Source organism: Chanodichthys erythropterus, chromosome 1, assembly GCF_024489055.1.
Source record: "Chanodichthys erythropterus isolate Z2021 chromosome 1, ASM2448905v1, whole genome shotgun sequence".
Taxonomy (NCBI): domain Eukaryota; kingdom Metazoa; phylum Chordata; class Actinopteri; order Cypriniformes; family Xenocyprididae; genus Chanodichthys; species Chanodichthys erythropterus.
Window position 1 is genome coordinate 13244076 of NC_090221.1, and position 14653 is coordinate 13258728.

Consider the following 14653-nt stretch of genomic DNA (forward strand, 5'->3'; position numbering starts at 1 on the left):
GTATTGGAAGAGTAAAGTAAAGACAAAATTGCTCTGTTAGCTATGGTGTCAAGGCATCTATAAATATGATTAAAAGATTAATATGAGGCAGAAGAACAGAATGTCACATTTTATTATTGGCTGTTTTGTTTTACCAACTAAGAAGAACAGCACTTTTAGAGTTTCATCCCTCTGCCTAATGTGAGCATAAGTATTGAGACGGTTTAACTTAAAGCAAATGTAAGAGTGTAAAAGCTAATATTTAGTTGTAAATCCCTTGCAAGCAATCACAGGAGCGAGTCTGTGACCCATAGACATCACCAGACTCCTGGTTTCACGCTTTGAAATGCTTTTCCAGGCCTTTAATGCAGCCATTTTCACAGTTGCTTGTTTTGATGAGTTTCTGACTTTAGTCTCCTCTTGGGCTGGTGAAATGGTTAGGGTTAGTTATGGAGTAATGGTTAGGGTTCCAATACTAATGGAGAGCACCGTATACACACACACACACACACACACATATATATATATATATATATATATATATATATATATATATATATATATATATATACTTACATACATACATTCACACGCACTGTATACAGTGCTCAGCATAAATGAGTACACTCCCTTTGAAAAGTAACATTTTAAACAATATCTCACTGAACACAATAACAATTTCCAAAATGTTGACAAGACTAAGTTTTATATAACATCTGCTTAACTTATAACGTGAAAGTTAAGGTTAATAATATAACTTAGAGAACAAAATTTTCAGTTTTACTTAAATTAGGGTGATGCAAAAATGAGTACACCCAACTGAAAGTTTTTAGAGCAAAGCTAAATGTTAGTCTATAAATGTCTAATTTAACAAGAATTCAACCACAATCGAGTCTAATTATTCATTACACAGGTGTTCAGCAGACAGTTTACTATAAAAGGTTGTAAAAACCCCTTCCCATTTCATGCTGTCAGCAATGGCACCACATGGAAGAGAAATGTCACAAGACCTGAGAAAGAAAATAATTTCTTTACACCAGAAAGGTGAAGGCTACAAGAAGATCAGCAAAGCTTTACTTATCAGTCAGAATACTGAAGTGGTACAAAAATTTAAAAAAGGTGAAACTGCAACCATCTCACAGAGACGTCTAGGTCATCCAGGGAAGTTAACACCTCAACAGGGGCGTCTTCTGATGAGAAGGCATGCAAGTTCACTGCAGTTATCTAAAGAAGTAGAAAGCCAAACTGGGGTGACAATTTCCCGTGACACAATACGACGTACACTGCAGAGGAATGGCATGCATGGGTGCCATCCATGAAAGAAGCCTTACCTAAAGCCCAGGCACAAAATGCCCACCTAGAGTTTGCCAGGGCCCATCCTATCAAAGATGAAGACTACTAGGACTCTATCCTCTGGAGTGATGAGACCAAGATAAATGTTTTTGGAACTGATGGCTTCAAAACTGTATGGCATCGCAAAGGTGGGGAATACAAAGAAAAATGCATGGTGCCTACAGTGAAACATGGTGGTGGCAGTGTCCTTATGTGGGGCTGCATGAGTGCTGCTGGTGTCAGGGAGCTGCATTTCATTGATGACATCATGAATTCACAGATGTATGCTCTATACTGAAAGAAAAGATGCTACCATCACTCCACGCCCTTGGTCGTTGTGCACTTTTCCAACATGACAATGATCCTTAACACACATCTAAGGCCACTGTTTGATATCTGAAGAAGAACAGGGTGAAAGTGATTCAGTGGCTCCTGATCTAAACCCAATTGAACACCTATGGGGAATTCTGAAGAGACAAGTTGAGCATCACTCTCCATCCAGCATCCAGTCTCTTAAAGAGGTCATTCTTGAAGAATGGAAAAAGATAGATGTTGCAAAATGTCGCCAACTTGTCCATTCCATGCCTAGAAGACTTGGAGCTGTCATTAAAAATCATGGAGGCCATACAAACTACTAGATTTAGTAGTTTTTGTTGTGGGGTGTACTCATTTTTGCATCACCCTAATTTGAGTAAAAAATTTGTAATCCAAGTTATATTATTAACCTTACTTTCATGTTATAAGTTAAACAGATGTTATATTAAACTGAGTCTTGTCAACATTTTGGAATGTTACTTTTCAAATGTAGTGTACTCATTTATGCTGAGCACTGTATATGTACGTGTGTGTTACATTGTCTTTACTTACTTCGGCGCTACTGCTTCTGCAGGCAAGTATATAGCATTACAGTAAATATACAGTATAGTGAACATTTGTCTGATTACATACCTATTCTGTCTACAAACATTTGAATGATTGAGGACATGGTTCTCCCAACATTCGGCTATACCTTTTGACCTGCCACTGCCATAAGGTCATGACTGAGAACATGGTCCACAATAGTGGCCCTTATTTCATAAGAAACAGGTCTACAATCTTGGCCTCTTCTATCTCTTCCTGTTTTGCCTCTGTACCCTTCCATCACACACCCTTGCAAATGACCCCATTTTTCATCACAGTAAGTGGCAAAATGTCAGTCCTATGTCTTGGCATATGTATGAATCAAAACAGTTGCTCACTTCAAGCGTTTGAAGAATTGACGAACAATGTCAACATGTTTTTATGAAAAGTGACAAGTTTATTAATAAGTATATTGACAATGTCAATACATATATTAAGAAATTATCTATTAACCACACAAAGATGCAAATTTATTTTGTAAATGTATTCAGGGTCTATGCTCAAATGTGCATATCCAGTTTTATTTTACAAATATTAAATAAGCACTACTTACTACCCACTACTATTGAAAGCAACTCTCTGAATTCAACTTCCTAGAAATGTAAGAGCAAAGCAACTGTGTTTTACTATAAACAAATTTAATCTCCAAGCCTTCATCTGACCCTGTTCCAATCAAACAATAATACCTGTGAAAATTCTGAGTGATGGGGTACAACAATGTAATGTTCAAAAGACACAGCCTGATGAATGGTTGCTGTATTGTGTCTTTCTTAATCACTAGCAATAGTACATGACCCCAGAGATACAACAAACCAAGTATATGCTTCTTATTACAAAATGCTAGACATGTAGATGTTAAGAAAATAGTCCAAGAAATTGCATTTTTTTTATTGTTTGGATTGGAACACAATCTGTTCTGAAGTGGCATGTTGGGATATGAACACTTGATTAGCGTAGTGTTACTAGCTCCTCTGAGGATGTTGGGTGGATGGCAATGGTTCTGTCGAAGTCTGCTTTAGTAGCCCCCATGTTAACAGCCACAGCAAAACCCTGAAGCATCTCATCACAGCCAAAACCCTGCATATGGAGACCAACCACCTAAAAAAGAAAAGAGGTTTAGAAGTGAATTAATGAAAATGACTTATTGTAACAGCAAATAGACTGATCAAATACAAATAAATAATGATCCTTATTGATATTTCATACTCATTTATGATCGAAGGACTGATTACGCCCTCACCTTTTCGTCTTTGCCAGCGCACACCATCTTCATGATGCACTGACTCTTTCGAGTGGTGATGGCGTAATACATGGGGGTGAAAGAAGTGGTATAAACCTTCACTTTGTCCTTTCCCCAGGTCTTGATTGCTTCATCTACAAAACATGACATTATTAAATAATCCATTAAATAATATAAACACATACAGTTTCTGATTTTAATGCTGTATTATTAAAGTGTCTCTATTATGCTATTTTAAAGGCTCCTAATTTTGTTTTGGAGGTCTCCTACAATAGGTTTACATGCATCCAAGGTCAAAACACTTTAATTTTCTCATAATATACATTACACACCATCTCATTTCTCAAGGAGTCTGAAAACGGTTGAAGATTCAGTCTCTCTAAACCCCTCCTTTTCGAGAGCCTACTCTGCTTTAATTGGTCAGATAGCCCAGTCTGTTGTGATTAGTCTAAAACGTCGGAAACAAAACGGCCATTACCATATCTGAATTTCAGCTCTGGAGGATATGAACCGTAACGATGGTGATGTTTTTTTCCATATTAATTCCAGCATGAGTCCTCAACCTTTTGAAGTGCATGCAAAGTGGATTTGCAGCGCTGAAAACAGCATCTTCTCAACATGTCGACAACACAAACTAAACTCATCCAGACCTCAGCTAGAACTACAGTGTTTGAGGGTGGGTCAAAGTAGACGTTCACGGGCAGTCAATGAAGACTATAGGCTGGCATTATGCAAATTTGTTGCATTGTTAAGTAGGTTTGTAACAAAAACAAGAGACAATGCACTTTGATCTTTAAAAATTTGCAGCTATATTACAAACTGCATGAAAGGTAATATTCAAAAAAGCATAATAGGGGCACTTTAAATAATGACATTAACTAAGATTAATAAATGCTTTAGAATTATTTTTCATCGTTAGGTCGTGTTAAAGGTGCTAAAGAGGATCTTTTCGTCAACTGAGAAACCAAAGACTGTTAGTGAGTTTTTGAAATGTGCGCATGCGTAAGAACAACCCCCCTCCTTCACAGCTCATTTCGCGTAAACGATTGGCTGATGTTTTTAAGGCCCTACCTTGTGCACAGATGATGTATATTAATATTATTCCTTTCAGTGTACCTAATAAATAGTCTTTTATCAGTTAGTAAAGACAGTTTCAAGTAATATTGCAAAAATGTATAAAACAAAACATCCTCTTTAGCACCTTTAAAGGATTAGTTCACCAAAAAATGAAAATTATCCCTTAATTTACTCACCCTCAAGCCATCCTAGGTGTATATGACTTTCTTATACTATGGGGCTGTTGAATGCCCGAATCTGATTGGTTAATCAACATTCTTAGATGTGTAATTATTTACAGGGAAATCCACGGCTAAAGTAATTCTAGGCAGGTCTTGACCACATTACAGCTCCACATCACTTCGCCAAATGTTTTCAGTTATTTTAAAAGGGAAAAGCGATGCATTTTTCTAAGAAAAATATCCATATTTCTAAACTATAATCACTAGCTTCTGGTAACAGCCATATGTCAGTTGAGTTCCGTCTGAAGAGTGACCTCTAACCCGGCATATGACGTAGGATGTAGGAGTAGGGTAAGCTAAGGTGAGAGTAGACAGCTCTCGCGGTTCAAACAAAAATGGCTGGGCAACAAGCTGAGCTTCTCCGACATCTTTCTTTAAAAATTCTCGTTTTAGACTTCTAAATCATGATCAGTGTTTTGTTTTGCTCTATCCTCTGTGCTTCCACGCTCATCAATACGTCTTGCGTCGAGTTAGAAATCACTCTTCCGCTGGAACCAGATTTACGTACGGCTGTTACCAAAAGCCAGTGATTTTAGTTATAAATATGGATATTTTCACTTCAAAAATGCATCGCTTCACTTCAGAAGGCCTTTATTAACCCCATAGAACCATATGGATTACTTTTATGATGGATGTGCTTTTTTGGGCTTCAAAAACATGGTACAGTTCACTCCCATTATAAAGCATGGATGAGCCAGGATATTTTTTTTTAATATAACCTCAACTGTGATTGGCTTAAAGAAGAAGGTCAAATACACCTAGAATGGCTTGAGGGTGAGTTAATTATGGGATCATTTTAATTTTGGGTGAATTAACACTTTAACTAATGCAGTTAACTAATGTTAACAAATGGAATTTTGTCGGGTTACCAATAAAAAAAAAAAATATTAGATGAAAAACGTAAACTTCAAAAAATTAGAAATGTTTCCTTGGTAACTAACTGAAATAAAATAAGTATAAAATTACTCAAACTAAGACTGAAATAAAAATCAATTAAAGCTATATTTATATAAAAACTAATAAAAATGACAAAAGCACAATAAAATTACTGAGAAATGAAAACTGAAAATATATACAAACAAAAGCTAATTCAAAATAATCAGTACTGTAATAGTATATAAATTACTAAAATATTTTAGTACTAAAAAAACTAAAATAACAAAATAGAATACTAAATACTAAAATAGCTACTTATAGAGTCTGATGAAAATCTCAAGATACTGTAAGAAATCATTTGTAGATAAGCTCACCTTCAGTAAGTCCTACTGTGCCAATAGGTGGGTGGCTGAACACAACTGTAGGGATGTTAACATAATCGATTTTGGAGTCTGCTTTGCCCTCAAACAGTCGGTGAGCAAGCTTTCTGCCAGCAGCAATAGCAACTATCCACACAAAAAAGGGAAATAACGACAGCTTATTAGTATAACCTGAATATACATTCCCATTAAAGAGACGCTAGACAATTAAAGTTACCAGGTGTAAGAAGAGCTTTCCCACAAACATCCCCAACTGCATAGATGCCTGGACGTGTTGTGTTCTGGAACTCATCCACCACGATATGTCCCCTTTCATCAAGTTTCACACCCTGAATAACAATACACCCTCTGTTATTCATACTTTATCACCAAGTGATACAGTGCCAAGATAAAGTCTACAACACTATCTATCTAGTGTGGCTTCTGCGATTTGAAGGAATGCTTTGGGTTCATATGGCATGTATTCTTGTTCCTTAAGTTTGTAAAAAGTAAAAATGGTGTGTACACTGTTATAATGCCTTCCAGAGGGTTTAAAAGCAGATATGTACAGACTGTATTTTTGTTTAAGCATAATTATTAATTTTTCTGTACAAAAGGGGTAATGTTATGCATTAGTGATTAAATCCCTGTGTGCACAGACAAGGTTGGTAAGAGATTTTATCAAACTAGTCTCATGTATTATATTTAAAGTTGCAATGTAAAAGAAGCAGGGACAGATCTTTTGTTCTATATTGTGATGTACATCCAAGTGAAATGGATTATGTAGGGTGGGATTTCTATTTATCTATCCATTCTATCCATCTGTCATTGATTCGACAAAGGCAAATGGAAAGATTATGTTGTTTCAGCAGAAGATCGAGTCATGACATTTTGATTAAAAATGACAAGGTTCAGAAAAAAAAGAAGAAAAAAAGCATTGATGAATTGTTCATAATAAGATCAGTAAGATGCATTTAGAAAATAGAGCCAATTCCATTTCATGATGACTTTAAATTTTGTGGTTTTACTTTCAAAATTATATGTATTATTAAAATTTATCCCAGTGCAATACCATTGCCCATAGACTTCCATTGTAAGTACACTACTGTAAAAATAACTTTTAATAACTATTATGAAGTGAATCAACATCATGCCACAGATAAAGTGTTTTGTAATCTCGGACCATTTCAAGTTTCTCAGGTATTTATCATTATTATTTTAACTAATAATATTTTACCAATTATATTTATAATTATAAGAACAACAATAATATTAATCAAATTGAAATAGATATTTACTATTTGACTGAGGTTGAGGCCAGCGGTGTTGGGTTCCCTGCCAATAGCCCAGAGCAGACAGTCCACCTCATGGATGGTGTCCAACTTCTCCTTTGCATCTTTGTCCTCAGGGTCTTTTGTCACCAGTGTAACATTGAGGCCCTTGTCAGTCTTCTGCACTGACTTCACCTGTAAACAAAGTATTTTAATATATTGATATAAGATACAGTTTGGGGGAGAATCATAACTGAAAATTTGCCAAACAAACTGATACATCAGACTGGCCAGCTACATATTATCTTACTTAATACTACTCAGTACTAGTTACCTGAGTATTTTTCCGTAAGTCAATACCCTGATTTTGCAATTCTTTGGTGCAATTTGAGCTTATCAAGGCATCGAAGTTCCTCAGAACCTTGAAAAGAAAGAACAGAGTCATTGCTTACTTTGGGCTAACATGACAGTGGCATTTATCCAGGTGAAGATAAATAGGGCTCTTACCCCGCCTTGTCGGATGATGATGGACGTTTTGGACCCCAGAGTGGAAAGGATACCAGCCATCTCCACAGCAATATATCCTGCCCCAACTATGACACTGCGTCTAGGTGGACAAAGTGATCAGTTTTTATGATAAGCTAAGAAAACACAATAATTTAAGTCGAATTTAGCAATCAATCACTTACTTGGGGCAAGATTCAAGTTCAAAGAATCCATCACTGGTAATGCCTAAACTGGCTCCTGCAATAACATTGAAATTTACAAAATGCAGCTGTTGTCAAAAAATAATTTTAAAGATATAGTTCACCGCCATTATTTTTCGTAATGAACAAACATAAGCCCACCTGGCACATCATCCTCACTGACAGTGGACGGGTGGCCACCAGTGGCGATTAAGATATGGGCTGCTGTGTATTTCTTTCCATTGACTTCAACGGTAGGTTCAGGGTCATCTGTGAACCTTGCATAGCCATGAATGGACTCAATTTTGGCCTATGAACAACCACAAACAACTCACATCAATACCAATCGTAAATGTTTAAAGAGGCCATATCATGCATTTTCATAATGCTATTTATTTTTTTTCCTCAAGGGCCGCTTAGTACAACTTTTGTGCTAAAACAATAATTTTTCACCATCTCTGATGCTTAAATGGGACTACTTTGCTGTCATGCCTTTAAGATTTCTATGTAGAAGATCAAGAAATTTGACTCCTCATGAAATGAAAACCATGTTAAATTCAATTTGGTAAAAAAAAAAAAAAAAACAGGTTTTGTTACATTTTATTTGCTGAATGAAAAGTAAAATAACACAGCCTACCTTGTCGAGGTTGCTCCGGTAAATCTGATTCAGGCGACTAACGTAAGCATCCCTTTTGTGTTTAATGAGTCTGAAAAAACACATACCAAATGAGTGACCTTTATTCCATTAAGTTATTATTGTCATATCATTCAAAATTGTGATAGGTGAACTCTGTAACGCTTTACCCCACCTTATGCTTTTGTGTCTGACAAGATCACTCAAAGCTGTACTGACATTATCACAAAAGGGAAGCAAAACAAATACTGAAAGCTGTAACGGATCAGAGCAAGCAGGAACTAGACTATCCTCAATGATCATGAGTAAAAATCCCTTTTTGTAACAAGAATTACCACATCTTCTTACAGAAACAATATCCTCTATGGCAAGCCATCATTACATGTATCCCTTAAAACTAGTGTCTTTAATAATGTTACTGGTAATGAGTTAGACTTTATTTTAAGGTGTCTTTATTACACTGTAATTATACATTTAAATACTGAGTAATATTAAATAACTACATGTTCTTATTATAGGGTTAGGATTAGGGTTTGGTTTGGTTTAGTTGCATGTAATTATGCATAATTTATAGTTATTACTATAGTAACTGCATGCAACATATGTAACAATGACACTAAAATAATTAATTAATTACTATTAAAAATACAATACTAACTAGTAAGAATACAAAAGGTACTTTTATTTTAATTACTTTTAACAAATATAACTAATTACTATTAAATACATTAAATACATACTAGTCAGAAGAGAAATGCTGATATCTGAACTGCAGATTCCCAAAGAATTCAATGGCAAAATTCGGTTACCAGAAACAATAGACTACTTACTTACTTACCTACTTACTTAGATACAAATTAAATTAACAGTGTTTTACAACGTTAATTTTTTTCAGATAAGTCTGTTTAACAGTATTCAGTATTCAATTTATTAAATTCAATAATCAAATGTAAAATAACACGGCATAGTCTTCACTGTATAAATTAAATGTAGATTAATCCTCATTAAAGCTACAACAAAAGTTGTTCAGTCAAGATCAGTCAGTGATGTTCTCTTTGTCTTTTGTTGTTTGATTAAAATTAATGACACAGACATAACTGACAGTGTTTATGTGAATACTTTTTGACATACTTTTGTTGTGTGCTTTTTTTCCCAGTGCAAGACGCGAAAGAGAACTCAATTTAGTACTTGTGCGCACAGAGAGCCGAGCCTCAAACAGAAAATCACTCGCAAGTACAGTAATTTAGTTCTCTTTTACATCCTCTTGTGCTTGAATCTGAATGGTTAAAAATCTCTTGAATTGTTTAAATTGACAATACTTAAAAACACTTAAATACTTTTAAATTACAATAATAAACTTTTGTGATGACGCAGCACTGGCCTGATCGGGCAAGTGACAATTCCATTAACTGTCCCGAGTGTCTTTCCCGCTGACCCTGGGCCATTGGGCAGTCCTTATTGTCTAGCCCTGTTTTACATTAAATTACATTAACAACTTGAGAAAAATAATTGTTTGAACTGACAGTGTCATTTCACTAGGTGTGGAGTAAAATTTACAAAAATTACTAATTAACACAAAAATAAATGCTAGTTTTTATTTTATTTTAAAAGAATTACTGTTACAATGGCTTGCCATTATCCTTTATCTTCAACATCCACAAAAACCAAACCAAACAACCCAGAAGTAAACCCCCAAGTGTTATCTTACTTACTGCCAGCTGAAATGTGCTTTTGCTCCCTCAAATCCATAGTCTTCATGATCATGGAGATACTCTGCATGAGTGGATGTATTCCACATAACCTGGAAGCATGCAAAAGGATAGATTAAAAAAAAAAAAAAAACATTATTTATGAACAGTTCTGCTTAAATTAGGCAATCAATTGAGAGTAATGATAAAAGTAAAAAAAAAAAAATATATATATATATATATATATATACCTTTTTAGGAACACAACCAACATTCACCTGCAGCAGAAAAGAAGTTTAATGGCCAAAGTCAATAATATCAGCAGACAAAAAATGCATAGTTGCTGGACTAAACCATCACACAAAAAAGAGCTGGATCTGGATTTTTCCCAAACACCTCTGTTCATGTGACTAATCCAGCGACCAATTACTGTAAATAACTCGTCTGAAGAACACATCTATATGACTTTAAGGGAAATGTGGTATTGCAGAAGCAAGATGGTCTTTACTCACGCAGGTACCTCCGAGTTTGTGACTTTCGATGACGGCTGAGGTGGCACCGAGTTCAGCCGCCCGCCGCGCGCCGGCCAGCCCTCCGGATCCTCCACCAATCACCAGAAAATCAAAGCGCGTGACGGATTCAGAGGCCATGCTGCGGCTGATGAGTCTACGAGAAGATGACAGCGATCGTCCAAGAGTAAGAAAAGACGCTCGCAGTCGAGCCAAAGGGCTTAATATTTCCATAAGCAGGAAGCCAACACCCCGGCCAACGCAGTAGTTGAACTAATGGGAGGGACGTGAAAGCCAATGCTTAGTCATTGTGAATTGACACAATAGTGTGTAAATCCCAGAAGCAAGTCTGGACAATAGTCATAGTTACCCATGCTTATTACTGTCCTTTACTGTCAATCCCATTCCCAATATCCCGGGTGCTCAACTTACCACTGAACACAAACTCACCGATGAAGTGCAGCCGTTACATATATACCTGTGGCGAAACCCCGTTTGCAGTACATTATAAACATTATATTTAATAAATAAAGTGTCGTTGCTTAGATGTGTTGAGTTATAAACTATGTAGGTGTATCTACGCTGCCCATCTTCTTATTCGTTTGGTTTTGTTTTTAACGGAATGTGTCGATGTAAACTGCGAAGTCAGAATGAGATGAAAACCAATAGAGCTGGGCTGAACTGAGCATGCGCGTTTAAGCATGCTGCGACACAACAGAAACAAATTAAGACAGCAATGAGTATTGTTTTTAGTAGTCATACCGTTCAAAAATTTAGGGTCAATCATATATTTTTTCAAAAAATAATATTTTTTTATTCAGCAAAGACGCATTAAATTCATTCATTCATTCATTCAACTTTATTTCCGGACTCAAGGTCCATTAGAAAAGAAACACAACATACAAAAAAAAAAAAAAAAAAAAAAATTACACCAATATTTTCTCATAGATGACTGGTATCGGAGCACACTTTGCCTAGGATTCGACAACAGCATAATAGCATTATATGAATTATCCAAACAACAAATAAATTTATACATCAGATTTCTCATTAAAGCCATAACAGTTCTTACTCTTGGCATACAAACAATTAGTTGCACTGCTCCACCTCGTTTTTTTTTCAAAAGAATTCTCATATAATCATTGTAGGCAGTCTGAAGCTTACATAAGCTCACTTTTTTAAACTTGACCGATAAAGGAGCAGTATAAAATGTGGTACTAAATGTTCTAGCAAGGTTTATCTTAATCTAATCAGAACACATATATAATTTTCTTACCAACATATTGGCTTGGGCATATAGCATACGGCACTTCCTGTACACAGGGATGGGCAGAATTTATGATACATGTATTTCAAATACGTATGTCAAATACAAAATAGTATTTTGTAATTTTTATTTGATAGGGTTAATGAAAATGGCTTTGTATTTTGTATCAAAATACTTTAGTGTTCTGTATTTTTGTATTTTTTGTATGCTATAATTTTTAAGAGTTCATATTAAGTTTTGGTGTTCGTTTTGGTAGCCTATTTACCAATTTACATAATGTTCTTGAAAACAATTATACCGAGCAGAAGCCCCCTATTTATGATTATCAAATGATTAAATAGTTAGAAACTAGTTGTGCTATGAACACAGGTGCCATCAGTTGTCTTTTTATGAATGACTTGTTTGTCATTGAGTCAGTGTTGCTGATGCAAAGTAGGCCCTTCATTACCAAACATCAAGTAACTAAATTAGGATACAATTATGAGTCATAATTGAAGGTTACTTTAAAACTAACCTGAATGTAGGAGATCACATGGATATGTTAATATTTGATCTGTTAAAGCCACAATATGTAAATTTTCGCCGCTAGAGGTCGCTTATTCAAAACAAAGGCGTAGCTCGATGACACCTTGATTTCACGGAATCATGGGACGTCTACAGCCGGTGGAAAAGAATCGTGATGAGACTCAGGAAGAAATCATGTTCATGGATGAGATTATTAACGTTACTGTAGAATGAAGCAGAGCAGGACCGAGTGCTGCGATTGATAATGAGAGACGAGTGTGACACACACCTCGAGAGCAGCGGGACTTTTATTATGCCACAGTTGCTGTTTCCGCTTCTTCCCGGTCAAGCGTATGTGGGGTAATGCAGCGCTGTTTTATCATATTAGATACATTTGTGTGTTGAAAGTTGTTATAGTGCTACTCCGTGCTTTCGCTCGGTGGCTGCTATGAGACACTTGTTGCACACTGCAGTAAGCTAGATCGATATTAGTCATGGTAAAACATGATACTCGCGGTAAATCAAGAAAACAAGATTTAAACAATAAGGCTTGTGTTGAGCTATATAACATGATTAGTTTTCTGTCGATGAATGTATCCAAACAGTTGCCCATCTGTCTAATAAAACACATAATATACTAAAGTGTCTTTGATGTTTCCATGGTTTCCACAAAATAAAACTGGAAATCGAGGTTGATGATATCATTGGTTGGCGTACACAAGTCAACAAAATATATAACATTGTTCTAGTGTTTTTTGGATATTTTAATCTAAAAATCCTACATATTTGTACCTTTAACTGGTTGCATATGTCATATTTATTGATTGACTCGGGCAGAGAAAAGTAGGCCAATTGATTGAAGGTTTGCGATGAATTTCATGCTCCCTTGTAAAAGTATTTTGTAGTATTTTTAAAATACAAAAATACAGTAGTTTATTTTGATACATTTTGTGGCTGCTGTATTTTGTAGTTTATTTTGATACACTTAAAATTAAGGTATTTGGCATTTTATTTTAAAATACATTTTGACATACATTTTGCCCAACCCTGTCTGTACATATCCTCATCATCACGCATTTCATCATTAATGATATGTCCCGAATATTTTATTTTAGTGCATACATTTAGTACTCGCCCTGTCAGATAAAAATCTGGAAAATTAAGATCCATGTCTTCTTTTGTTCTACATATCATGACAGCGTTCTTTTTTGTATTATATTGCACATCATATGTGATCCCATAATCAGAACATATATTTAACAGCTGTTGAAAACCAGCACTGCTTGGAGAAAAAAAATAACCAAATCGTCAGCATACATAAGATGATTAATTAAAATATTACCAAGCATACATCCAGTCCTGTATTCACTTAATTGTTCTGACAGTTCATTCATATAAACAAAAAAGAGGGATGGTGAGAGTAGAACTCCTTGTTGCACTCACTTACTCCAAAAGGAGCTGAGACACTATTAACCCGTTTTACTACCATACTCTGATTAGCATACCAATATACCAAGATTCTTAGTATGCTATTAGGCGCACCCCTTCGTCTTAGTTTACCAAACAGCTTTTGATGATTAACTCTGTCAAATGCTTTGGAAGCATCAATAAAGCCAATTATAATAGAGGAACTTTGTCTTTTATACATGTCTACTATTTCTTTCAGGGCATATATACACAAATCAGTACTATGCTGCGCTTTGAAACCAAATTGATTGTCTGTGGTACCAAGATATCCCCCTAAGCGATCTAATAAAATTCTTTCCAAAACTTTGGATAATACACTAGCTAACGCAATTGGTCTATAGTTATTCAAACTTCCCACCTTGCAAGCTTTATCCTTAATACCAGGCATCAGGGATACCGTCAACATAGACTCTGGCAATAGGCCATGTGCTATTAAGCCGTTAAAGCAAATAGCAAGGAGAACCGCCACCCTAGGGCTCGCAAACTTTAAATGTTCAGCAGTAATTTGATCCAATTTCCTATCTTTAAGCTGCATTATTGCTTTATGGACTTGTAATGCCCACCATATCAGAAGAAACCTTTGCCACTTCATATGGTTCATTCATTACACAATTAAACAAGGCAGAATAATGTTGTCTCCACA

The 14653-nt window shown here is 35.6% G+C and overlaps 1 protein-coding gene across 6 annotated transcripts; it reads right to left on the reverse strand.

Moving 5' to 3' along the window:
* Nucleotides 1-3078: 3078 nt before the first annotated feature.
* gsr (glutathione reductase) lies at nucleotides 3079-11442 on the reverse strand. Of its 6 annotated transcripts, none has more exons than XM_067388267.1 (14): nucleotides 11223-11442; nucleotides 10784-10929; nucleotides 10515-10541; nucleotides 10288-10376; nucleotides 8579-8648; nucleotides 8104-8251; nucleotides 7945-7999; nucleotides 7763-7862; nucleotides 7590-7676; nucleotides 7283-7450; nucleotides 6223-6334; nucleotides 6000-6131; nucleotides 3452-3585; nucleotides 3079-3309 (listed from the first exon to the last, which is right to left on the reverse strand). In XM_067388267.1, the coding sequence occupies exons 4-14, from the start codon at nucleotides 10371-10373 to the stop codon at nucleotides 3160-3162; spliced, it is 1242 nt and encodes a 413-aa protein (XP_067244368.1). In that variant the 5' UTR covers nucleotides 10374-10376; nucleotides 10515-10541; nucleotides 10784-10929; nucleotides 11223-11442; the 3' UTR covers nucleotides 3079-3159. The 6 variants fall into 6 exon arrangements, with proteins under 6 accessions (XP_067244368.1, XP_067244341.1, XP_067244358.1 ...); XM_067388240.1 differs by having other exon boundaries at nucleotides 10776-10929; XM_067388257.1 differs by having other exon boundaries at nucleotides 10776-10929; nucleotides 11205-11442.
* Between the last annotated feature and the right edge of the window lie 3211 nt (nucleotides 11443-14653).

Bases quoted from the DNA above. Each gene is read 5' to 3' on its own strand.
- gsr (XM_067388221.1), bottom strand. From the start codon at position 11,006: ATGGAAATATTAAGCCCTTTGGCTCGACTGCGAGCGTCTTTTCTTACT. The intron at 8,000-8,103 runs GTGGGCTTATGT...ATGTTATTGCAG, and splicing joins CAGTGAGGATGATGTGCCAG to GAGCCAGTTTAGGCATTACC. The intron at 6,335-7,282 runs GTAAATATCTAT...ATTGTTATTCAG, and splicing joins GCCTCAACCTCAGTCAAATA to GGTGTGAAACTTGATGAAAG.